At 43.1% G+C, this 26,411-nt stretch overlaps 2 protein-coding genes across 5 annotated transcripts in view; both read right to left on the bottom strand.

Moving 5' to 3' along the window:
- LOC309364916 (vomeronasal type-2 receptor 26-like) overlaps positions 1-26,411 on the bottom strand; it is a 28,903-nt gene that overhangs the window by 1,377 nt on the left and 1,115 nt on the right. The window contains exons 1-2 of one of the 3 annotated variants that reach the window (XM_081902925.1): positions 2,328-3,221; positions 718-1,012 (exon numbers count right to left, since the gene is read on the bottom strand). The exons of 1 other annotated variant lie outside the window; for it this stretch is intronic. In XM_081902925.1, coding sequence (XP_081759051.1) covers positions 718-1,012; positions 2,328-2,566 — 534 coding nt within the window. In that variant the 5' untranslated portion in view covers positions 2,567-3,221. Of the gene's footprint in view, positions 1-717; positions 1,483-2,327; positions 3,222-26,411 lie in introns of those variants that run through there. One more of the 3 variants, XM_081902927.1, reaches the window with a different exon arrangement.
- LOC309364923 (vomeronasal type-2 receptor 26-like) lies at positions 3,361-8,470 on the bottom strand. 2 transcript variants are annotated; one of them, XR_014165903.1, is made up of 4 exons: positions 8,208-8,470; positions 4,970-5,096; positions 3,722-4,757; positions 3,361-3,483 (listed from the first exon to the last, which is right to left on the bottom strand). XR_014165903.1 is itself a non-coding variant. In XM_081902937.1 (3 exons), the coding sequence occupies exons 1-3, from the start codon at positions 8,460-8,462 to the stop codon at positions 3,847-3,849; spliced, it is 1,293 nt and encodes a 430-aa protein (XP_081759063.1). In that variant the 5' UTR covers positions 8,463-8,470; the 3' UTR covers positions 3,670-3,846. The 2 variants fall into 2 exon arrangements, 1 of the variants encoding a protein (XP_081759063.1); XM_081902937.1 differs by lacking the exon at positions 3,361-3,483 and having other exon boundaries at positions 3,670-4,757.

Below are 26,411 nucleotides of genomic sequence, written 5' to 3' on the forward strand. Positions count from 1 at the left end.
TTCCTTAGATTTGTTTTTCTGCCCAGTATTTATTATTCCTCCATCTTAAAGTCCCCTGGCAGGTTACCAAAATAGGCTTGTGTGAAGCCATCGCTGAGGTGTCTTCTGGAGGCTGCATTTCTGTCCCACCAAAGTATGATTCCTGCCCTGTGTAAATTGCTATTTTCCTAGAAAAAGAGGTGCCAGAACTCACCATGAACCCTTGTCCTCTTATAAAGCGCCGGCTGAAAAAAAGAGTCTGTTTCCCCCTTGTAAGTATAAAGTGCTTAGCAGCTCACAGTACACATCTTGTGAGCTTCATGTTGTAGTTCTGAGAGGCATCACTCCATCCAAAATGCTTGTTCCCCCCCTTAGTCGGCTCTGATGGTGATTCTCTTTTGAAAGCATTCTTTACCCAGCAGTACATATCCTTCAACATAAGAAGAGCCTCCTGGATCAGGCCAATGGCCCATCTAGTCTGATATCATGTTCTCACAGAGGCCAACAAGATGCTTGTAAGAAACCAGCAACTGGCACCCAAAAGCATTGGTGCCACCAACTAGCAAGGTAGATCACAGTCATCATGCCTAGCATTCATCAATAGCCCTTGCCTTCATGAGTTGGTTTAATCCTCTCTTAGAACCTTCACTGCCTCCTGATGGAGTGAGTTTCATAGTTTGCTTCCTATTCAAAGAAATGGCTGTTCTCTGCATGTTGCCCATGCTAGTGTATTCATACCTGGGGGATTTTGTAGGTTTCTAGGATAGTTGAAATCTGGAGTGAGGTGTCATAGTTGACCCCTTCAATGAAAACCAAGGGCTTCTTCTGTCTTCCACAGTGGTAGTTTGGGACATTGGCCCTCCCAGGAGAGAGCAGATCTAGCGTGGCGTCATAGGTCATCCTTGCATTGAAATGATTCTCATAGATGTCATAGCCCAGGGTGATATTGGGTAAGATCCTGGGGTCCTGGTTAATCTCATGGATGGCGATCATGAAGGACAGGAGATTCCAGTATGCTCTTGTCCCTCTTTCCCTGTAATAAACATGAAGCCTAATGTCAGTCTCCGTTCAGTGAAAAGTGTCAAGTCCCTGCTTTCTTAACCCTATAAGAAATTGCAGCCACAAGAATGAAGGAAAACAGAACATCCACATCGCATAATCAGCCATCTGTGAGTTTGTTGGAAGGTGAACGGCTGCTTGCCAGTTAAAGGGAGATAGAAGCATATTTGAGCACTTGAGTGCTGGAAGCAGGGAGTGAATACCACCCTCAAATATATTGAGCAAAAGTTTGTAAAAGGACGGAGCACTAGTTCAAGGGGAGTGGTAGGCTCTAAGAGTTTGCTTCCTTATTTTTTTAAAAAAGGAAGAGGAGATGTAAAATAGAGATCTTTACCAGTCATATAATTCCTGCTTCTAATTGTTATTGCTGTTCTTATCCTATTTAGTACCTACCTTTCACCCTAAGGTCCCAGGGCAGGAGAACTGTACGGGCTGCCAGTTAATTTCTAGACTCAATCCAATGTGATTATATGTTGACTTGATAGATTGATTGTGAAAGTTTAATAGCTATAGTCCTGCTCCTTTCAGAGGAGTGTGGATCAGGCCATCTTCACATTTCCCAAGTCAAGAACTTGGGATGCAGATGATCTCTGGCTTTTCATGATTCACCATCAATTTGGTTTTTTTCAGTTGAAAAAAGAAAGGAGGGAAGCAATGCACATACATTTTGTGTCTTCACTGGGCAAGATCTAGAAAGCAGGACTTGTCCCTGGCAGATAAGCATTAGAGGCTTGGGCAATCACAGCTAAGCACAACAGTATTCAAGAATATGCTATGTATATATGCCTACCCATTAATCACTATCTTATCTGCTATGCTGAAATTGCACGGGGAAAGTACAGGGGGCAGGGGTACCTTAGGGGACGCGGGTGGCGCTGTGGGTAAAACCTCAGTGCCTAGGACTTGCAGATCGCATGGTCGTTGGTTTGAATCCCTGCGGCGGGGTGAGCTCCCGTCTTTCGATCCCAGCTCCTGCCCACCTAGCAGTTCGAAAGCACCCCTAAGTGCAAGTAGATAAATAGGTACCGCTTTATAGCGGGAAGGTAAACGGCGTTTCCGTGTGTGGCGCTGCTGCTGGCTCGCCAGAGCAGCTTTGTCACACTGGCCACGTGACCCGGAAGTGTCTTCGGACAGCGCTGGCTCCCGGCCTCTTAAGTGAGATGAGCGTGCAACCCTAGAGTCGGACACGACTGGCCCGTATGGGCAGGGGTACCTTACATTTATATGCCTACCCATTAATCACAATCTTATCTGCTATGCTGAAATTGCAAGGGGAAAGTACAGCTTACCTTACAATGTAATTGCAAGGGGGGATAACGAAATCGTGTTCAGGATGAACGGTCTGTAATGTAGATATGACCCTGCTTATGAGGTGGTCTCCTGGCTTGTAATAATTTGTAGCATCTGGACTGTCCCTTCCCAAGTTCAATGGGCATTTTGCTTTCCGCATCCTAGAAGCTGCATAGGGAAGCAGCAGCAGCAACAACAACATTAATAAGAGCCTCACTCTGGGTCTGCCTCCTGTCATTGCATTTGTTGTCACTGCTCTCAACTAAGCAAGAAGCGAATTAGATGAAGCCCAAAGTCTCCAACAAGACCGAAGCCCCAGAGAAAATGTGAGGAAAGGGAGGATAGGAAGCTTTCACACTGGCAGAATCCCTGCCTGCCTGGAAGATAAGTCAAAGCCCTCGATGGCACACATGAGGTCTTTAAATATGCAGCAAGCATTTCAAGCTCTGATTTCTGAAATATCTGTTCTTTGTGTCAAAAGTGGGTACATTGCTTGAGTTTTGCCAAGGAATAAATCACTATGATTATGATAATTATGCAGGGAATATACATCTCTGGAATCACTGTGGAGCTTGAGCAGCAGCTGCAGAGCTGGAAGAAAACATCACAATCTGTTTTCTGATGCTCTGGAGGGTAGGACTTGAATCAATGGCTTCAAGTTAAAAGAAAGGAGACTCTAACTAAACTTCAGGAAAAAGTTTCTGACAACAAGAGCTGTTTGAATAGTCCCGCTTGGAAGGTTGTGGACTTTCCTTCCTTGGAGGTTTCTACTCAGAGTTGGGATGACCATCTGTCATGAATGCTTGGTTGAGATTCCTGCATTGCAGAGGGTTGAACTACATGCCCCTTGGGGTCCCTCTTCAAACTTTACACTTCCATAATTCTATTATTCTTTCTTCCAAGTTCTCAATGATGTGGCAAAATGCTCTGAGAAATAGTCATAGAGGGGAAAGGTGATCCTAGAATGACATTTATTTAAGATATGTCAGCAAATAAGCCAGGATCAAGCTATTTTTTTCAGGAATTTTTGGGGCCTGATATGATGAACATCTGCTGCCTGATGGACTTTTGTTATGCATATGGGGGGGAGGGACCTTAAGCCTCCTGTGCCAGTCGAATATTTTATTTCAGAGTATTTGTATCTCTCCCCATCACCTCATATCCTCTCCTGACAAAGTTCACACTGCCACTGATGTGGCAAAATGTGATCCTAGAATTACAACTATTTAAGATACATCACCACATAAGCCAGGATGAAACTGTTCTTTCAGGACCTGTGGGGGAACTTCTATTGCCTGGTGGACTTTTGCTTTGCATACGGAAAAACAACCATAGAAGTCTGCTGTGCCAGTCAAATATTTTATTTCAGAGTATTTGTATCTCTCCCCATCACCTCATATCCTCTCCTGACAAAGTTTTTTGACATTTGAATATTTCATTTTAGACCCGCAAGTGGCTGGATTTTGTTATTGCCTTTCTGCTCACAGATTCCTACAATGGAAAAGAATGTACAAAGATTCAGATGGCATCTTTACTTTTTGTCGTCAGATGCTCCTTTGTGTTCAGACCAGGCCTCAGTACAATAATGTAGCACTTGGGGAGGAAGATGCAGCCCAGAAGCCCAGCACTGGAGGCCAACATAGAGAAGACCTGCACGGCTACCATGTATTTCCCCTTGGTGCTCTGGTAGGTGGGAACAAAGGACACCCAAACACTGCAGAAGACCAGCATGCTGAAGGTGATCAGCTTGGCCTCATTGAACGACCCAGGCAGCTTCCTGGCTAGAAAAGCCACCGTGAAGCAGATAGCAGCCAGGAAGCCCATGTAGCCAAGGGCACCATAAAACATGGCAGAAGACCCTTCATTACATTGCAGGATAATCTCTGCAGTTTGGGAGTGCCTGTCAGTGTCTGGGAATGGGGGAGAGGTCCCCAGCCAGGTGGTGCAGATGAGAACTTGGACACTGGAACATGAAAGGACAACAGCGTTGGCCAGAGTCTTCCCCAGCCATTTCTTCACCCTGTTCCCTGGCTTTGTGGCCAGAAAAGCCAGCACAACAGTAATGGTTTTGGCCAACAAAGAAGAGACAGCAACTGAGAAGATGAAGACAAATGCAATTTGTTGGAGAAGACAGGTGGCTTTTCTTGGCTGGCCGATGAAGAGCAAGGAGAACAAAAAAGAAAGCAAGAGGGATACAAGGAGGATGTAGGAAAGGTCTCTGTTGTTGGCTTTGACTATGGGAGTTCCTGAGTATTTAATGAAAATTCCTAACACCAAGCATGTGATTAAGGAGAATAATAAGGTAAAGAAAGACAAGAATATCCCCAAATAGTCTTCATAGGACAGGAAAGTGATAATCTTGGGAACACATTGATCTTGGTCCTTGTTTGAGTACTGATCGTCTGGACATTTGGTGCAGTGGTCTGCATCTGAAAGTAAGATGAGTGATTTCAGTACCAGGGTCTCAAGCAAGGGACATTGCCAGCCCTGACCTGCAGATACTATGACTTGAATCGGCAATCTGTTGCATGCAAAGCAGATATCCCAACCTTGGGTAAAGGTTTTATTGGGGGGGGGGGGAATAAAATGATACTGTTTTGGACAAGATTACAAAAGTTGCCCTATTCCTTCTCTCACTTGCCTTCCACAGTGGAGATGGTCCCTTTTACACAGGGAGCACAATCATAGCAGCAAAGTGGCTCTCCTTCCCGGATGACCTTGACATCCCCAATATGACAGCTCTCAGCACATCTGGATTGAGGGACGGTCTGCCCATAAAGAAAGACGGTCAGGAGTTAGTGGTATTGTAGGATGTAAAGCTGCAGTCAAGTGCAAGCTTCCGACACAGGACTAATGGCCTCCAGGTTCTAACCGGTTGCTGTGACAACCAGTTTGTTGATTACTGGTAGCTTTGAAAGATAACTGCTGAGTTGCAGTCACCTTAGGACCAACTTCCCTCTGGTATAGTTCATTTGCTTGTTATGTAACCTAAGCCTGCCTTCAGGTACACTTCTGTAAACCTGAATGAATCTGAGAGTAAAATGGTTTTATATTACATGAATCAGATTTGTGTGTTCCAGTTACAGATAGGTAGCCGTGTTGGTCTGCCATAGTCAAAACAAAAAATTCCTTCCAGTAGCACCTTAAAGACCAACTAAGTTAGTTCTAGGTATGAGCTTTCATGTGCATGCACACTTCTTCAGATACACTGAAACAGAAGTCACCAGACCCTTCTGTATAGTGAGAAGGTGGGTAGGGGTATTACTCAGAAAGGTGGTGGGAATGGGTGATTGGCAGATAGCTGTGATGAGCCTGTTGACGACTCTTAACGACTGCAATGGGTCTTACAGGAAAAAGCAAGGGGTGAGAAGGTGAAAAATGGCTTTGTCATGTATAATGAGATAAGAATCCAATGTCTTTGTTCAGACCAGGTCTCTCCATGGTTTTAAGTTTGGTAATAAGTTGCAATTCAGCAGCTTCTCTTTCCAGTCTATTTCTGAAATTCCTTTGTAATAGAACAGCTACTTTGAGATCTTGTATAGAATGTCCTGGGAGATTTAAGTGTTCTCCTACTGGTTTCTCTGTCTTGTGATTCCTGATGTCAGATTTATGTCCGTTTATCCTTTGGCGTAAGGTTTGGCTGTTTGTCCAATATAGAGAGCTGAAGGACACTGTTGGCATTTGATGGCATACACAATGTTAGAAGATGAGCAATTAAATAGTCCCGAGATGGTATGTGTGATGTTGTTGGGGCCAGTAATGGTGTTGTCCGGGTGTATGTGGCAGCAAAGTTCGTGTGTGTATTCCTATAGAGGGATTCTAAGGGATTTTTAACTAGGACAGCATATTTATTAGTAGAACTCAGACAAGTCAGCAACAAGCTGATCGCTGCATAAACTTATAAAGGGGATTGTTTAACTCTGCTAAAGTAAACCTTCCCACAGGTATGTCTATCTATGCAATAATACTGGAGCCAATACTCCCAGCTCCTGCCACCTAACAGTTTTTTTTTTTTAATAATATTTTTTATTGCTTTTTTCCAAGGTCAGATACATCGTCAATGGTCCAACCGAAGCGGTTTTACAGAAAAAAGAGAGAAAAATTATTAAACAAGAACAAAATCATACTTTTCAAACGATTTTTCATATTCCACTGGACTTCCCCACATCCTCCCTCCCCTGCATCTTTTTCAATAAAGAAAGTTAACAGCAAATTAATATCTTGTTTCCTGTGTTTTTATACTTTCATCAATTGCATTTTGGATTTAGGGTAACTATTATTGGTTCACATTTCCAGCGGTCCTAAGGATAGAAACCTTACCCTAGCCTTTAGTCATTTCACAATCATAACTTAAATTTCAGCAAAATCAAAGTTTGGCATCTGAAGCTTGTTATCTAAAGACTTAACAAATTCTCAACATTCATATAGCTTATAATGTCTTTGTAAATTTTTTCCAGTCCTCTTCCACTGCCTCTTCTCCCAGGTCTCGGATTCTGCCAGTCATTTCGGCCAGTTCCATATAGTCCATCAGTTGCGTATGCCACTCTTCCAGCGTGGGTAGCTCCTGTGCCTTCCAATATTTAGCTAGAAGAATTCTTGCTGCTGTAGTTGCATATAAAAAGAAAGTTCTATCCTTCTTTGTCACTCCCTGGCCTACAATGCCCAGGAGGAAGGCCTCTGGTTTCTTATGAAAGGTATACTTAAATACCTTTTTCAATTCGTTATAAACCATTTCCCAGAATGCCTTTACCCTCGGGCATGTCCACCAGAGGTGAAAAAATGTTCCCTCAGCTTCCTTACATTTCCAACACCTTTTATCAGACAAGTGATAGATCTTTGCAAGTTTGACTGGGGTTATGTACCACCTATATATCATTTTCATAATGTTTTCTTTCAAGGCATTACATGCCATGAATTTCATACCAGTGTTCCATAACTTTTCCCAGTCTTCAAACATGATGTTGTGTCCAATATCTTGTGCCCATTTTATCATAGCTGATTTAACTAACTCATCTTGTGTGTTCCATTTAAGCAGCAGGTTATACATTCTTGAAAGCACTTTCGTCTTAGGTTCAAGTAATTCTGTCTCTAATTTTGATTTTTCCACCTGGAAACCAATCTTTTTATCTTTTTTAAAAATCTCTTGAATTTGGGCATAATGAAACCAATCTCGCACCTTGTCCTTTATTTTTTCTAAACTCTGCAGCCTCCAATCTGCCACCTAACAGTTTGAAAGCATACTAGTTCAAGTAGATACTGCTGCTGCTGTGGGAAGGTAAATGGCATTTCGTACGCTCTGGTGTCCTGTTGCACCAGAAGCGGTTTAGTCAGTCTGGCCAAATGAGCCAGAAAATCTGTCTACAGACAAATGCCAGCTCCCTTGGCCTGAAAGCAGAGATGAGTGCCACACCCCATAGTTGGATTTGACTGGATTGAACTGGATTGAACTTTACATTTACTAAATTGTTCAGGGAATTTTAAACAAAAATTGATTGTGAAGACCTCCAACAGAACCTCTCCAAACCTGAGTGATTACTACTACTACTACTATTACTACTACTACTACTAATAATAATAATTCATCATTTATACCCCACCCATCTGGGTTTTCCCAGCCATGCTGGGTGGCTGCCAATAAAATATTAACAAACAATAGTCAATCTGTAGACGGATTAATAAATTGGGAAATGTAATTCAAAGCAAACAAGTGTGAAGTGATGCAAGTTGAGGCAAAAAATATTACTCTCATAAATATGCTCCTGGGAGTTGAAGTGGGAGTGACTCTTCCTACAAAACTAAATGCCCCTTTCAATCCAATATCCTCTGTTTTCTGTTTCTTTTTGGACCAAAGTCAAATGTATCTGAATGATTTAACCCACCTTATTAAACCAAAGGGGCCACACGATGGCATCCTGATCAATGGTGACTTTTACGTCTGTGGATCCCTCTCTCTCCATACTGCCAACTTTCCCTACGTGAAGGGAGTCATTGGCAAGCATCACAATGTTCACCACGTCAAAATCAGCTGTCAGGTCCCCATTCTCATCTAAACATACTCCACCCATAGAAGCATTGTAGAACTGAAAATCGCTCAGGAAACGGTGGAACTGGAATGACAGAGAAGATCGCAGCATTTAAGTAAGTTGGCTGTTTCAGCCCAGGTGGTTCACATATCATCTAGGAACCTAGTGGCCATGAAGGGTTTTTCTATTTAATGTGCCCAATATACTTCTTTTTTAAAAAAAATATTTTCAATGCAAAGTTACAACAAAAATTACAAACATAAAATCCTAAAAAAGGAACAAACCAACAAAAACAGATCAAAACAAACAGAAACCAAAAAAGAAAAAAATCACACCTACAAAAAAATCCCCTGCCATCATACTAATCTTTACGTACATATGCACATATTGACTTCCTTCCTCTGTTTGAGACCTCAAAAATTTTAATCTTTCTGAATTGTTGTGTCTAATGTAAATTACCCCTATCTTTACACCTTTCGCACTGCTTTTAACCCTGCAAAGCTTCATTCGCTACATACCGATATACTTACTCCAGAACAATGTTTTTTTCATATATTCTTTAACACAATCCCATTCCTTTGCTAATTTTTGGTCTGATTGTCGCCTTAAGAATGCTGTGAAGCTTGCCAAATTCATATAATCACAATGTTTAATTTGCTATTCTTTTATTGATGGGATTTTCCTCCCTTTCCAGTTTTTTGCTATGAGCATCCTGGCAGTTGCATAAAGGAATACATTCCTTTGACTGCCAGGAACATCTTTTGTAATTATACCTAAAAGGAATGCCTCCTGTTTTTTACTAAAAGATATTTTAAAGATCTTTTTGGTTTCTTCATACCACATGTGAAACATTGTTCCTATTTCTTTCTTGCATCTCCAACAGGTATTTGATTTAGATTTATAAATTTTTGCCAATTTTACCGGAGTTAAGTACCGTTGGTATATCATTTTCCCAATATACTCGAGGTCTTTCAGAATGGGCTCTTCCATCAGTTGAGCAGCCTAAGAAATAGGTTCCTTTCAAGATTTGACTGAACATGATTGGACTGATTTGGCTTGCATTATCCAGAACTTTCTGGCGCTAAGAGCTGTTCGACAGAGGAACAGTCTCCCTCAAGAGGTTGTGGACTCTCCTTCATTGTAGGTTTTTCAAGAGAGATGGATGGCCGTCTGTCAAGAATGATTTATTCAAGATTCCTGCATTGCGGTATGTGGGACTAGATGACTTTCAGGGTCCCTTCCAATTCTACAATTCCATGATTCTATTATTCAGGTGAGGGGGCCTGACCTTACCTAGCTCTGCCCACCTGAGTTTATGATCCTGCACCAGGCTAGACTAGGGGGTGAAGGCAGGTGTGTTGCTCTTGTCTATAGAGACACCATCTCCTAGACCAGGGAACCATTTGGTCTTGGAATGGGTTTGTGGAGAAACTTTGGAAATACACTTTATTGAACTTCTTACTTGCAGTATAGTGCTATCTTGCTATTGTGATGGCATACCTAGGAATGTATATGAATGGAGATGCAATATGAATGTCATTTCCTTTTAAGGAATCTTTGGTCTTCTCTTTGAAAGGGTCACATGATCATTGCTAGCAGTCCATAGTCTTGCAGATCAAGGTAACTATTGAATGGTCTATTAATTCTGTATCAATTATTTTGACTCAGGTAGGTATCTGCGTTGGTCTGATGCAGTAGAAATTATAAATATATATATATATATATATATATATATATATATATATATATATGCAGGTTTTGGTGTCCTCGGGTGTCTTCCCGTGTAAAAGTTGGGGTGTCTAGGCGACGTTTCGACGAGGTCTCACTCGTCATCTTCAGGCTGGTGCTTTCGGCTTCTTGTTACTGGAACAAGAAGCCGAAAGCACCAGCCTGAAGATGACGAGTGAGACCTCGTCGAAACGTCGCCTAGACACCCCAACTTTTACACGGGAAGACACCCGAGGACACCAAAACCTGCATTCCTGTACCCGTGAAAATCTACGAAAGCATATATATATATATATATATATGCAGGTTTTGGTGTCCTCGGGTGTCTTCCCGTGTAAAAGTTGGGGTGTCTAGGCGACGTTTCGACGAGGTCTCACTCGTCATCTTCAGGCTGGTGCTTTCGGCTTCTTGTTACTGGAACAGAGCAGGATCTCAGTGTTTGAGTTCCTATAAATACTGTTGAGGGGGTGTGGTGTATAGCCTCCAATGTTCTGGGCAGAGAGGAAGTTCCCAGGCTAGTGTGCCTTTTCTTCTTTTGTTCCTTAATTACTTGAGGGATATCTTGAGTGATTTCTTGAGTGATATCCTGAGTACCACTTAGGTGGGTCATTAGGTGTGGATTAGTTGCTAAAGTCTTTGTGTCTTGACCTCTTGAACTTTGTGAAGAGTTTTTCTGAGAAGATGGCTGTACTGCACTTAGTTGTGCTCTGGCTTGGCTTCGTGTATAGGGGCGAGCTGTGGTTTTGTGGCCTGTGTCAGCCAGATCTGTGTAGGGATTGCAGGGGGGTGCAGCATCCGGAGGTGCCACCATGGTTTGGCTACTGGATGGTGTCTGTAATTTATCTGTGGAGAGGGTCTGGGTTTGGGTCTGGTGTGGTTGATTGGTGATAGCGTTCTGTGTGCCTCTGGATCTGGTGTCAGTTTTTGTGGGGAGGGCTAATTTCCAGATGTCTGGCAAGCGGGATGTGTCGTCACGCTTGTTCATGTTGTGAGGGTGTTTCTCTATCTCGATGGCTTCCATGATTATTCTCTTGTGGTGATGTTCCATGTTAAAGAGCAATTTGGAATCTGCAAAATTAATTTCGTGTCCTGTTTCTTTCATGTGTTGGAAAAGAGAGGAAGTTTTTTCTTCTTTTTTGACGGCATTCTTGTGTTCTGCGATACGTGCATTTATTCGTCTGTTTGTTTGTCCAATGTACGTGGCTGGGCAGACTTTGCAGGGTATTTCATAGACCCCTTGGTTTTCCAACTGGATTTTATCCTTGGGGTTTCTGAGGATATTGGCTATTTTTTGGTTGGTGCAAAAGGCTGTTTTGATATTGTGTTTATGGAGGATTTTGCTAATTTTATCTGTAGTGCCCTTGATATAAGGAAGGAGGGCCATGCCATTGTTTTCTTCTGTGTCTTGGTTTTTGGGGGGTGTTTCTTTTTGGATTAGCTTCGTAACCCTGTTTTGCTGGTATCCATTGGCAATTAACACATTTGAGAGATTCTGTAACTCAGTTGTCAAGTGGTCTTTGTCAGCCAGGCGTTTGGTTCTGGAGATGAGAGTCTTGGCTACGGAGTTTGTTTGTGCAGGGTGGTGGTGTGATTGTGCATGTAAGTAGCGGTTGGTGTGTGTTTTTTTCCGGTAGATAGTGTGTCCTAGGGAGCCATCAGGTTTTTTGTAGATTAGGACGTCAAGGAAGGGAAGTTGGTTGTTGGCTTCTATTTCCATAGTGAATTGTATTTTGGGGTGTAGGCTGTTGAGATGTGTGAGGAAGCTATCCAGTTTTTCCTTCCCGTGTGGCCAAATTACAAAGGTGTCGTCAACATATCTGAGCCAAAGTTTGGGTTTGTGTTCTGACTTGTCTAAAGCATTGGTTTCAAAGTGTTCCATGTACAGGTTTGCGATGACCGGTGAGAGGGGTGATCCCATAGGTGCTCCTTCTATCTGTTTGTATCTTTGTCCATTGTGGATGAAGTACGTGTTGGTTAGGCAGTGGTTGGTCAGGTCCAAGATGTATTCGGGGGGATTGTATTTGTTTTGAATGGCTGTCAAGGCTTCATTAATGGGCACTTGTGTGAAGAGAGATACAACATCGAAGCTCACAAGTAGGTCATTAGGATGTAGGTTTTGCTTCTTTATTGTTTCTATGAACTGGAAGGAGTTTGGAACGTGTGAAGAGATGGATTCTGCATAGGGCTGAAGTTGCTTGGCGAGAAATTTAGCGAGATTTTGTAGAGGTGAGCCTATGGAGCTGACTATTGGTCTGAGTGGTGTTCCTTCTTTGTGTATCAAACACTGAGATCCTGCTCTGTTCCAGTAACAAGAAGCCGAAAGCACCAGCCTGAAGATGACGAGTGAGACCTCGTCGAAACGTCGCCTAGACACCCCAACTTTTACACGGGAAGACACCCGAGGACACCAAAACCTGCATATATATATATATATATATATAAAATGTCCAGTAGCACTTTAGAGACCAACTAAGTTTGTTTTTGGTATGAGCTATGTGTGCTTTAATCATTTTGATGTACAGTATTTTATCATCTGTGTTGGTCTGACGCAGTAGATAGATATATATATATATATATATATATATATATATATATATATATATATATATATATATATAATTTTAACAATTCTCCAGTAGCACCTTAGAGACCAACTAAGTTTGTTCTTGGTAGGAATGAGCTTTGTGCGCATGCACACTTCTTCAGATACCATGTGCATGCACACAAAGCTCATACCAAGAACAAACTTAGTTGGTCTCTAAGGTGCTACTGGAGAATTCTTTTATTTTTTAAAATCATTTTGATGTACAGTATTTTATAACCTCATTTATCTCCTTTTTTAAATGCTTGGTTAATGTCTCTCAATTAAAGGTAATGGACCAACAAATCTGTCATTGAACCGGTCGTTATTTAAAATGGAACAAAATCCATCCAGATTATTAGAGAAGGAAAATGAATACCTGTGATGCTTGGCCTTTTTCATCTTCCAACCTGTTCTGACCCGCCATCATCACCCTCTTGGATCTAGAGGAGTACGCAGCATTTAAGGCATGGGCCAGAGCTTGGACCGTGTTGTAAATGCTGTCAGTGTCCTGAAACAGGCTCCTTTCAAGGATGTCCTGAGTGAAACCTGAAAGATTCTCCTTCACTTTGCATCGCTTCTGGCCTTTCACAGAAAACACATGCTTTGAATATAAGCAATGATAGCCCCGAGGCCAAAATGGATGGAAATTACTGTAGGCGGAGGAAACTGGCAGATTACCATCATGTTTTGATCTTTTTTTGGTCTGGATAAATAAAGATAGATATCCATGAATGTGCTTGTTCTCAAGTATTTTGGGAGACATGTTGGAGCTGACATATGAGAGAGCTATGGTGATCCAAACTTTCCCAGTAACGGATTCCAGGGTTTCACTCACTATTTCTATTGTATTTGCAGCTTCTGAGGGGGACTGAGAGTCCCCATAGTAAAGAAACACATTGATTCTCCTGTCCATGGAAAGTGAAATCTTCTTCATGAGATTTGTGTATTCATCACCTTTATACAGAATGTCTCGAGGAATGGTTTGTGAGAAAGCAAGGCAGACACCGCCCTTAGCAAGCACAGGTGCCAGGGTGCTCAGAAACCTTTCTCCATTGTCAGAGTCAGGAGCTATGAGCCCGATCCAGGTCCACCTGAAATGCAGGAGTAGCCTGACAATCCTTGAGCCTGGGGGTTCTTCATTTGGGGTCATTCGGTAGAGCAAAGGAGATTGTGTTCTGTCAAGGGCATGATGAACAGAAGCATAACTGACCTAGGAAGAAAAGGAAGATATAGAGGGTTTTATTGGTCAACTGGAAATTGTGGTGTGATGTCCTGATTCCTCCACAACTCTTTAAGAAAACATGGAGCAACATTGCTAGATTTAGACCCTAGATCTTATCTGCTGTCCTTTTAAAGTTGCACAATTAGAACAGCAACAACCCACATTCATAAGAACAAGTAAAGAAAAACAGCAGAATTTATTTTAAGAGAGATGGCTTCTGTTGGTGTCATCAAAAGAGGGGTGGGAAACAGAGGGGCAGTTGTGTTACAGGGAGCCTCTGAAAATCTTGCGAAGCAGTTCCTCTTCCAGTGATGAGGAAAACCCCCACCTCCAGTGGGGAAGAGGTGGAAGGACCAGAGGATGCTGGTGGGAGCCTCAGCACCACTGCTGGCAAAGCCGGCCAGGAGGGAAGCAGGCCCCCTCCATTGCCCACCCTGTGCAGAAGTCTAAAGCGCAAAGAGGGGAGGAAGAGGCTGGGCGTAACGAGGCTTTTATGCTGGAGGAGGTCCAGGAAACAGGCACTCCCGGATTCTGCTAGCGATTGAGGCAGACATGAACTTTGGGGTTCTGCACTGTAAAAAGTTTGCATCTAAATAAAACCTGTAAAAGACAGGTCGGAGTCCTGCCTGGTTACTCGTGAGCAACCACCCTTGCCATCTGACAGTTCTGGGATTAAGAAGTTTTAGGGCAATACTCAACCAGTGACTAGTGGTGTGGGAATCTGCCCCATTTTTCCTATCCTGTTTTCCAGATGTAAAATTCCCACCCATTTCACAAAGCTGTTTGCTCTTTGAGAGGAAACATTCATTTACCATATAGGCCAGGGGTTCCCAAAGTGATGCCCTCCAGATGATATTCACCTCCAACTCCCATGAGCCAATATTCACCCCTTAGACTGCTCTGATGGTGACTCTCTTTGTGAAACCCTTCTTCACCCAGCAGGACAAATCCTTCAACATAAGAAGAGCCTCCTGGATCAGGCCAACGGCCCATCTATCCCAGCATCCTGTTCAGACAGTGGCCAGCCAGGTGATTGTAGGAAACCAGCAAGCACAGCATGAGCACAAATGCACTCTGCCCTCATGTGATTCCCAGCACCCAGCACCCAGAAGCATTGGTGCCTCCAACTAGGGATGTAGATCACAGTCATCAGCCATTAATAGCCCTTGCCTTCATGAATTGGTTTAATCCTCTCTTAAAACCTTCACTGCCTCCACTGGGAGTGAGTTTCATAGTTTGCTTCCTATTTAGAGAGGTTGCTGTTTTCTCCATGTTGCCCATGCTAGTGTATTCATACCTGGGGAATTTTGTAGGTTCTTAGCATAGTTGAAATCTGGAGTGAGGTGTCATAGTTGACCCCTTCAATGAAAACCAAGGGCTTCTTCTGTCTTCCACAGTGGTAGTTTGGGACATTGGCCCTCCCAGGAGAGAGCAGATCTAGCGTGGCGTCATAGGTCATCCTTGCATTGAAATAATTGTCATAGATGTCATAGCCCAGGGTGATGTTGGGTAAGATCCCGGGGTCCTGATTAATCTCATGGATGGCAATCATGAAGGACAGGAGATTCCAGTATGCTACCATACCTGCTGCCCTGCAACAAAGCATGATGCCTAATGTCAGTCTCCGTTCAGTGAAAAGTGTCAAGTCCCTGCTTTCTTAACCCTATAAGAAATTGCAGCCACAAGAATGAAGGAAAACAGAACATCCACATCGCATAATCAGCCATCTGTGAGTTTGTTGGAAGGTGAACGGCTGCTTGCCAGTTAAAGAAAGATAGAAGCATATTTGAGCACTTGAGCGCTGGAAGCAGGGAGTGAATACAACTCTCAAATATATTGAGCAAGGGTTTGTAAAAGTGTGAGGCACTAGTTCAAGGGGAGTGGTAGGTTTTAAAGAGTTTGTTTCTTTATTTTTTTAAAAAAGAAGAGGAGATGTAATATAGAGATCTTTACCAGTCATATAATTCCTGCTTCTCGTTGTTATTGTTATCCTATTTAGTACCTACCTTTCACCCTAAGGTCCCAGGGCAGGTGAACTATACTGGCTGCCAGCTGATTTCTAGACTCAATTCAACATGATTGTATGTTAACTTGATAGATGATTGTGACAATTTAATAGTTATAGTCCTGCTCCTTTCAGAGGAGTGCATATCAGGCCATCTTCACATTTCCCAAGTCAAGAAGTTGGGACGCAGCTGATCTCTGGCTCTTCATGATTCACCATCAATTTGTTTGTTTTTTCCAGTGGAAAAAAGTAAGGAGGGAAGCAATGCTCATGCATTTTGTGTCTTCAATGGGCAAACTCTAGAAAGCAGAACTTGTCCCTGGCATATAAGCATTAGAGGCCTGGGCAGTCACAACTAAGCACAACCGTATTAAAGAATATGCTATGTATATATGCCTTCCCATTAATCACAATTTTATCTGCTGTGCAGAAATTGCATGGGGGAAATGCAGCGTACCTTATACTGTAAATGAAAGGGGTGGCGAGGAAATGGTGTCCAATATGAACAATTTGTAATGTAGATATGGCCCCGCTTATGAGGTGGTCTCCTGGCTTGTAATAATTCATTGCATCTGGACTGTCCCTTCTCAAGTTCAATGGGCATTTTGCTTTCACCATCCTAGAAGCTGCACAGGGAAGCAGCAGCAACAGCAGCAACAACAACAACATGAATAAGAGCCTCACTCTGGGTCTTCCTCCTGTCATTACATCTGTTGTCACTGCTCTCATCTTAGCAAGAAGCGAATTAGATGAAGCCCAAAGTCTCCAACAAGACCGAAGCCCCAGAGAAAATGTGAGGATAGGGAGGATAGGAAGTTTTCACACTGGCAGAATCCCTGCCTGCCTGGAAGATAAGTCAAAGCCCTCGATGGCACAAGAGGTCTTTAAATATGCAGCAAGCATTTCAAGTTCTCATTTCTGAAATGTCTGTGTCAAAAGTGGGTACATTGCTTGAGTTTTGCCAAGGAATAAATCACTATGATTATGATAGGTATGTGGGGAATAATCCTCTCTGGAACCACTGTGGAGCTTGGGCAGCAGCTGCAGAGCTGGAAGAAAACATCACAATCTGATTTCTCTTTGCTCTAGAGGGTAGGACTCGAACCAATGGCTTCAAGTTAAAGTAATGGAGACTGCAACTAAAAATCAGGAAAACTTTCTGACAGTAAGAGCTGTTTGAGAGTGGAATGGTCCCCCTTGGGAGGTTGTGGGCTTTTCTTCCTTGGAGGTTTTAAAGCAGAGTTTGGATGGCCATCTGTCATGAATGCGTTAGTTGATATTCCTGCATTGCAGGGAGTTGAGCTAGATGACCCTTAGGGTCCCTGCCAACTCTGCGCTTCCATAATGCTATGATTATGTGTTCAAAATATCTAACTGATGTGGTGAAATGTGATCCTAGAATGACAATCATTTAAAATACATCACCAGATAAGCCGGGCTCAAACTATTCTTTCAGGACATGTTGGGGAACTTCTGTTGCCTGGCGGACAACATATGAAAAAACAACCATAGAAGCCCCCTGTGCCAGTCAAATATTTTATTTCAAAGTATTTGTAACTCTCCCCATCACCTCAAATCCTCTCCTGCCTAGTCACTCCACAGCTTTTTGACATTTGAATATTTCATTTTATATCTGCAAGTTGCTGGTTTTTTTATTGCCTTTCTGTTCACAGATCCCTACAATGGAAAGGAATGTACAAAGAATCAAATGCCATCTTTACTTTTTGTCGTCAGGTGCTCCTTTGTATTCAGACCAGGCCTGAGTAATATAATGTAGCACTTGGGAATGAAGATGCAGCCCAGAAGCCCAGCACTGGAGGCCAACATAGAGAAGACCTGCACGGCCACCATGTATTTCCCCTTGGTGCTCAGGTAGGTGGGCACAAAGGACACCCAAACACTGCAGAAGACCAGCATGCTTAAAGTGATCAGCTTGGCCTCATTGAAGGCCCCAGGCAGCTTCCTGGCTAGGAAAGCCACCACGAAGCAGATGGCAGCCAGGAAGCCCATGTAGCCAAGGGCACCATAAAACATGGCAGCAGACCCTACATTACATTGCTGGATAATCTCTGCAGGTTGGGAGTGCATGTCTGAGTCTGGGAATGGGGGAGAGGTACTCAGCCAGGTGGTGCAGATGAGAACTTGGACACTGGAACAGGAAAGGACAACAGCATTGGCCAGAGTCTTCCCCAGCCATTTCTTCACCCTGTTCCCTGGCTTTGTGGCCAGAAAAGCCAGCACAACAGTAATGGTTTTGGCCAACAAAGAAGAGACAGCAACAGAAAAGATGAGGACAAATGCAATTTGTTGGAGAAGACAGGTGGCTTTTCTTGGCCGGCCAATGAAGAGCAAGGAGGACAAAAAGGAGAGCAGGAGGGATACAAGGAGGGTGTAGGAAAGGTCCCTGTTGTTGGCTTTGACTATGGGAGTTTCTGAGTATTTAATGAAAATTCCTAACACCAAGCATGTGATTAAGGAGAATAACAAGGTAAAGAAAGACAAGAGTATCCCCAAATTCTCTTCATAGGACAGGAAAGTGATAATCTTGGGAACACATTGATCTCGGTCCTTGTTTGAGTACTGATCGTCCGGACATTTGGTGCAATGGTCTGCATCTGAAAGGAACATGAGTCATTTGAGCACCCAGGGTTTCAGCAAGGGACATTGCCAGCCCTGACCTGCAGATACTATGACTTGAATCGGCAATCTGTTGCATGCAAAGCAGATGCCCCAACCTTGGGTAAAGGTTTTCGGGGGGGGGGGATAAAATGATACTGTTTTGGACAAGATTACAAAAGTTGCCCTATTCCTTCTCTCACTTGCCTTCCACAGTGGAGATGGTCCCATTTACACAGGGAGCACAATCATAGCAGCAAAGTGGCTCTCCTTCCCGGATGACCTTGACATCCCCAATATGACAGCTCTCAGCACATCTGGATTGAGGGACGGTCTGCCCATAAAGAAAGATGGTCAGGAGTTAGTGGTTTTGTGGGATGTAAAGTCACGTGCAACATTCCGATAGAGGACTAACGGCCTACATGTTCTAACTGGTTGCTGTGACAAGCAGTTTGTCGGTTGCTGGTAGTTTTGCAAATAATTTTTATTATGTTTCCATTTCCCAAGCCAATCATATCATATCATATCATATTAATTATTCCAAATTATATCAATACATATCACAAAGTCCAAATATTAAACCAAATTTAAAATTTTTGTTGGAGATACCCATGCTTTGAGTTCGGTAGGAGTCCAATCATCTTTGTATTTCTGCTACTTTGGTGTTCACATTCCTATCTTCTCATCTCCTTGTCATTGTCCTTTTTTTCTTAATAACCTCTGAGTTGTCTCCACAAGTGAGTTGAAAGAAACAGCCTTGTTTATATTCCTGTGTGAACTTTGTAATGCTTTCCCGTAATTCATCTCACATAGATCCAAGATTCCAAGAGTCCTATTCAAGCAGCAGTCGCCATTTTAGCCAGTTCCGATGAAATACAGTCTCGGCGTCCACTCTTTAATTTCCCCAGACCTTTTGCACCTTATATCAGTCTTTACAGAAGGGTTATTGCCTTTTCAGATTTACGATCCAAATCTAAGAGCAGAACAGTGGCTCACCCCCCCCCTAAAACTGAAAGTCTTGCAACGGGGTCTGCCTCTTAATGGCGGATTGCTTTTATAACTATGCAACAAGAAAGCCTCCCTTCTTTCCAGATCTTTCACAGAGTAACACCTTTTATTAACATTTTTTTGTTTCCACACAGTTTGTTTTTCAATCTCAAATGGTATCAGACATTGTAACGGTTCTTCAAGGGGGGGGGGGTTGTTAGGTAAATCATATTGAAAAAGAAGAAAGTCCCCCCCCCCTTTCCGCTCCGTTCAACATACCGTCATGGCTGTGCTTCCTTGATGTAATCCTTTGTTCATTCCGTCCCATCGCTCAATCTTCTCAGTGGTAGATTTATTTAGCAGATAATACACTCCTGACCTTGCTCGAAGCATGTGCATTTACTTCTCCAATTTTTTTCTCTCTTAAACAACACAACTAGTTTCGCTCCTGAAAGTAGCGCCCGGGAGTTCCAGAGCTCGCACAAGGGCTTTCTGCCCAGTGTCCCCACCCCCTCCATCTTTCGAACTCGGGGATGATTTATGGACAACCGCAGGCGAGTACAGCATCTTCCCACCCCCTGGGAAGACGAGGGAGGCTGATATACTCCCCATAATCAGCCTCGAATTACCTCGTGCGAGCCGGATAGATGGTATTGTGGGCCATCTTCCAAGGCGCCCCTAGCGCCCCCCCCGGTTGCTGGTAGTTTTCAAAGATAACTGCTGAGTTGCAGTCACCTTAGGACCAACTTCCCTCTGGTATAGTTCATTTGCCTGTTATGTAACCTAAACCTGCCTTCAGGTACGCTTCTGTAAACCTGAATGAATCTGAGAGTAAAATAGTTTTATATTACATGAATCAGATTTGTGTGTGTATTCCTATAGAGGGATTCTAAGGGATTTTTAACTCTGCTAAAGTAAACCTTCCCACAGGTATGTCTATCTATGCAATAATACTGGAGCCAATACTCCCAGCTCCTGCCACCTAGCAGTTTGAAAGCATACTAGTTCAAGTAGATAAATAGATACTGCTGCTGTTGTGGGAAGGTAAACGGCATTTCCGTACGCTCTGGTGTCCTGTTGCGCCAAAAGCGGTTTAGTCATCCTGGCCAAATGAGCCAGAAAATCTGTCTACAGACAAATGCCAGCTCCCTTGGCCTGAAAGCAGAGATGAGTGCCACATCCCATAGTTGGATTTGACTGGATTGCACTGGCTTTAACTTTACATTTACTAAATTGTTCAGGGAATTTTAAACAAAATAGATTGTGAAGACCTCCAACAGAACCTCTCCAAAATTGAGATGATAATAATAATAATAATAATAATAATAATAATAATAATAATTCATTATTTATACCCCACCCATCTGGGTTTACCCAGCCACACTGGGTGGATGCCAATAAAATATTAAATAACAGTAGTCAATCTGTAGACGGATTAAGCAATAAATTGGGAAATGTAATTCAAGGCAAACAAGTGTGAAGTGATGCAGGTTGAGGCAAAAAATATTACTTTCATAAATATGCTCCTGGGAGTTGACGTGGGAGTGACTCTTCCTACAAAACTAAAAGCCCCTTTCAACCCAATATCCTCTGTTTTCTTTTTTGGATCATAGTCAAATGTATCTGAATGATTTAACCCACCTTATTAAACCAAAGGGGCCACACGATGGCATCCTGATCAATGGTGACTTTTACGCCTGTGGATCCCTCTCTCTCCATACTCCCAACTTTCCCTACGTGAAGTGACTTATTGGCAAGCATCACAATGTTCACCACGTCAAAATCAGCTGTCAGGTCCCCATTCTCATCTAAATATGCTCCACCCATAGAAGCATTGTAGAACTGAAAATCACGCAGGAAATGGTGAAACTAGAATGAGAGAGAAGATCACAGCATTTAAGAAAGTTGGCTATTTCCGCCCAAGTGGTTCAAATATTATCTAGGCACATAGTAGCCATGGAGGGGTTTTCTATTTAATGTTCCCAATATAGCGTATTTTTCACCCCATAGGACGCACTTTTCCCCCTCCAAAAATGAAGGGGAAAGGTGTGTGCGTCCTATGGGGCGAATGCAAACTTTTGCTGAAGCCTGGAGAGCGAGAGGGTCTTGTGGAGAGTTGGCTGCATGCCGAAGGCTGGGCGTGCTAAGCTCAGCGTGCCCAGACTTTGCGCAGCTCTCCACAAGGCACGGGAGCCCAGCGCTGGGCTCCCACGCCTTGCGGAGAGTTGCCTGCATGCCGAAGCCTGGGCGCACTAAACTCAGCGCGCCAAGACTTCGTGCAGCTCTCCGCAAGGCGCGGGAGTCCGGCGCCGGGTTCCCACGGCTTGCGGAGAGTTGCCTTTTATGGGGGCTGGGGTCGGTGGAAGCTCGGGCTTCCCCTGCCCCAGCCCCGCGCCTGGTGGGGAAATAATATTTTTTCTTTTATTCCCCCCCAAAAAAAACCTAGGTGCGCCTTATGGGATGGTGTGTCCTATAGGGTGAAAAATACGGTACTTCTTTTTTTAAAAAATTTATTTTCAATGCAAAGTTACAACAACAATTACAAACATAAATTCTTAAAAAAAAGAACAAACCAACAAAAACAAATCAAAACAAACAGAAACCAAAAAGGGAAAAAAAATCACACCTACCAAAAAATATCCCCTGCCATCATACTAAGCTTTACATACATATACAGTGGTGCCTCGCAAGACGAAATTAATCCGTTCCGTGAGGCTCTTCGTATAGCGGTTTTTTCGTCTTGTGAAGCAAGCCCATTGACAGCTTAGCGGATTAGCCCTATTAGCGGTTTAGTGGCTTTTAGCGATCGCCACTAATACAGTGTGCTGCAGGTGATGAGTGGCCTCCGGTGTCGGTTGCGGAGATCAGGAGGCTTATTCAGGCACTCAAATACAGAAAAGCCCCGGGAGCAGATAATATCTCTCCTGAGCTTCAGCTGTTAAGCGGCATATCAGCGGATCAGCTGATAAGCGGCTTAGCGGCTTAGGAAAAGGGGGGAGGGGGGAAAAACCCGCAGGAACTCGCAAGATATTTTCGTCTTCCAAAGCAAGCCCATAAAGAAATTAGTTTTGCGAAGTGCCTCCAAAACGGAAAACCCTTTCGTCTAGCGGGTTTTCCGTCTTGCGAGGCGTTTGTCTTGCGGGGCACCACTATACTCATATTGACTTCCTTCCTCTGTTTTGAGAACTCAAACATTTTAATCTTTCTGAATTGTTGTGTCTAATGTAGATTACCCCTATCTTTACACCTTTCGCAGCGCTTTTAACCCTGCAAAGCTTCATTTGTTACATACCGATATACTATCTCCAGAACAATGTTTTTTCATATCTTCTTTAACACAATCCCATTCCTTTGCTAATTTTTGGTCCGATTGTCCCCTTAGGAATGCTGTGAATCTTGCCAAATTCATATAAGCATAATGTTTAATTTGCTAATCTTTTATTGATGGGATTCCCACCCCCCTTTCCAGTTTTTTGCTATGACCATCCTGGGAGCTGTTGCTGCATAAAGGAATACTTTCCTTTGATTGCCGGAAACATCTTTTTAATTATACCTAAAAGGAATGCCTCCCGTTTTTTTACTAAAAGATATTTTTTGATTTCTTCATATATTTCATTCCAAAATTGTTGAATAGTTCGGCATTCCCACCACATGTGGAACATTGTTCCTATTTCTTTCTTGCAACTCCAACAGGTATTTGATTTTGATTTGTAAATTTTTGCCAATTTTACTGGAGTTAAGGACCATTGGTATATCATTTCCCCAATATACTTGAGGTCTTTCAGAATGGGCTCTTTCCAATAGCTGAGCAGACCAAGAAATAGGTTCTGTCCTAGAGCCTCTGTGTCAGGGTTGGGGAGGGAATGGCACCTCCTCTCAGAGTCCTGCTCCAAGCTATGGCTGTGGATGTGGTTGTGGCAGCTACCAGACAGGCTACAGACTTGCAGGCCTGGAACTGCATGAGGCAGGCTTGTGACCCTCAAACAGGGTGAGAAAGGAAAGTTTGGTTTGGCAGAGTTCCCCCTCTGAATGAGAGTCAGTGGGAGGAAAGTAGCTAGGGGATCTAACATCTTCTTCCGACAGTGTGGGGCATGTCTAATAATGTGCCTTAGCTTAGTTTTCTGTGGCCTAATCCCCCAACTGTAAACGGGGTGAATGGAAATGCTTTAATGATTCTAGGTAGGCAGGTAGCAGGGTGTGGTCAAGATGCTGCCCCTATTCTCGTGGTGATAAGCAGGGGAAAGCATCGCTGGAGTGGGGAGGGGGCTGGCCACCATCAGGAGTGGAGGCCTAGGTGTTTGGTCTCTGTTCCTTGTTCCAGCCCTCTCACACCACCAGAGGTTACTAGTAGCAGATCTACTGAGCCCTCTGGTCGGGTGCTGCTACTGCTGAATGTCAGATCAGTCCATGTTAAAAACATGCTGTTTCAAGATTTGATCGTACATGAGATGACTGATCTGACTTGCATTACTAAGAACTTTCTGGCCCTAAGAGCTGTTCAACAGTGGAACAGTCTCCACCATCTCCTTGACCAGGGAGCCTCTTCACCTTGTAATGGATTTGTGAAGAAACTTTGGAACTTCTTACATGCAGTAGAATTCTATCTTGATTTAACTTTGGAATGCTTTGCTTATCTTTGATATTAGGAAAGTGAGATATGATGATTATGATTGAAATAATCATGGTGGTATACGTAGGAATGTATATGAATGGAGATTTAATATGAATGTCATTTTTTTTAAGGAATCTTTAGTCTTCTCTTTGAAAGGGTGACATGATTATTGCTAACAGTCCATAGCCCTGCAGATCAAGGTAACTATTGAAGGGCCTATCAATTCTGTATCAATCATTTAGACCTACAGTATTTTATAACCTTACTTATCTCCTCTTTTTTAATGATTGGTAAATTTCTGTTAATTAAAGGAAATGGATCTATGAATCCGTCATTAAATCGATTTTCATTTAAAATGGAACAATATCTATCCAGATCATTAGAGAATAAAAACAAATACCTGTGATGCTTGGACTTTTTCATCTTCCAACCTGTTCTGTCCCACCATCACCACCCTCTTGGATCTAGAGGAGTACGCAGCATTTAAGGCATGGGCCAGAGCTCGGACCGTGTTGTAAATGCTGTCGGTGTCCTGAAACAGGCTCCTTTCAAGGACATCCTGAGAGAAACCTGAAAAGTTCTCCTTCACTCTGCATCGCCTCTGGCCTTTCACAGACAACACATGCTTTGAATATAAGCAATGATAGCCTTCAGGACAACATGGATGGAAATTGTTATAGTCGAAAAAAACTGGCAGATTACCATCGTGTTTTGCTCTTTCTTTGGTCTGGATAAGCAAAGATAAAAATCCATGAATGTGGTTGTTCTCAATTTCTTCCGGAGACATGTTGGAGCTGACATATGAGAGAGTTATTGTGATCCAAACTTTCCCAGTAATCGGTTTCAGGGTTCCACCCACCATTTGAAGTAAAAATATAGTTTCAATGTGGGACTGAGATTCCCCATAGTAAAGAAACACGTTGATTCGCCTGTCCATGGAAAGGGAAATCTTCTGCCGGAGCTTTATCATCCATTGTGGTGTAAAGAGATTGCATCGTGAAAGGGTTTGTGAGAAGGCAACACAGACACCATCCTTAGCAAGCGCAGGTGCCAGGGTGCTCAGAAACCTTTCTCCATTGTCAGAGTCAGAAGCTAGGAGCCCGATCCAAGTCCACCTGAAATGCAGGAGTAGCCTGATAATCCCTGAGCCTGGGGGTTCTTCATTTGGGGTCATTCGGTAGAGCAAGGGAGATTGCCTTTTGTCAAGGGCATAATGAACAGAAGCATAACTGACCTAGGAAGAAAAGGAAGATATAGAGGGTTTTCTTGGTCAACTGGAAATTGTCGTCAGGGAGAGCCATATTTTCCAGTGCTTCTATGGAGTGGAGATGTAGGATACCTTGGGCAACAATACGCTCTGGTCAGTGAACGAAATAAATCAATTCATTCATTATAGGCAACAATTTAATATGTCTTCCACATTATTCTCTCCCTGAATGTCCCAACCCCCCCCCCCCCGATATTTAACACTATGTTGAGTTAAGATATGTTGTCATTGAGTGTAGTGGTGGAGGAAGCGGGCGGGGGGTGTCCTTCCCTGGGGGCCATCATTGAGGGGAGATTACAAGAAGACACCCCATGGGGGGGGATTCGCATTCCCATCCCCGAGAGTGGCGTCACAAGCCTCCGCCATCGCAGCCGCGTGTGGAGGATCCTTCCCTCAGGGTTGCACCCTCCGCCACGTTCTGTACAGCGCTATTTCACACGCCTGCCAATATAAGGATGTGCTCAGCTGTGATTCCTGCATTGCAGTGGGTTTTGATGGATTGGTTATTTAATTTTTATACTGCATTATATATTTAAAATATCTGTAAGCATTGCACAGAAAAGTGAAGCAACAACAGACACCTTAAATAAAATAATCCAAAAATGCACCGTTACTTTAAAAAATATTACACGCACCCAACACATTTAGAGCATGTCGAAGGCTCATGGTGTCCCCCAAAGAATCCTGACAGCTGTAGTTTGTTGGTAATTATAGCTCTTTGAAGGGTAAACCACAGTTGCCAGGATTCTTGTATTGAGTGCTTTACATTTATGGTGTACACAACAGCATCAGCAAAGGCACAATATGGAAATGAAAAGGCCCTAGACCTACTCAAGAAGCTCAGCTTCTTGAGGAAATGGGACTTGGACAATAATTCAGGCATAACCACACAATCGTTTGCTAGAATATTGCTAGATTTAGACCCTAGATCTTATCTGCTGTCCTTTTAAAGTTGCACAGTTAGAACAGCAACAACCCACATTCATAAGAACAAGTAATGAAAAACAGCAGAATTAGTTTTAAGAGAGATGGCTTCTGT

This window comes from Podarcis melisellensis, assembly GCF_964234715.1.
Source record: "Podarcis melisellensis genome assembly, chromosome: 2".
In the NCBI taxonomy this organism is placed as follows: Eukaryota; Metazoa; Chordata; class Lepidosauria; order Squamata; family Lacertidae; genus Podarcis; species Podarcis melisellensis.

Bases quoted from the DNA above. Each gene is read 5' to 3' on its own strand.
- LOC309364923 (XM_081902937.1), bottom strand. From the start codon at position 8,462: ATGCTGCGATCTTCTCTGTCATTCCAGTTCCACCGTTTCCTGAGCGAT. The intron at 5,097-8,207 runs GTGGGTTAAATC...CTTTATGGGCAG, and splicing joins GGCCCCTTTGGTTTAATAAG to ACCGTCCCTCAATCCAGATG. The intron at 4,758-4,969 runs GCAAGTGAGAGA...TCTTACTTTCAG, and splicing joins GACCATCTCCACTGTGGAAG to ATGCAGACCACTGCACCAAA.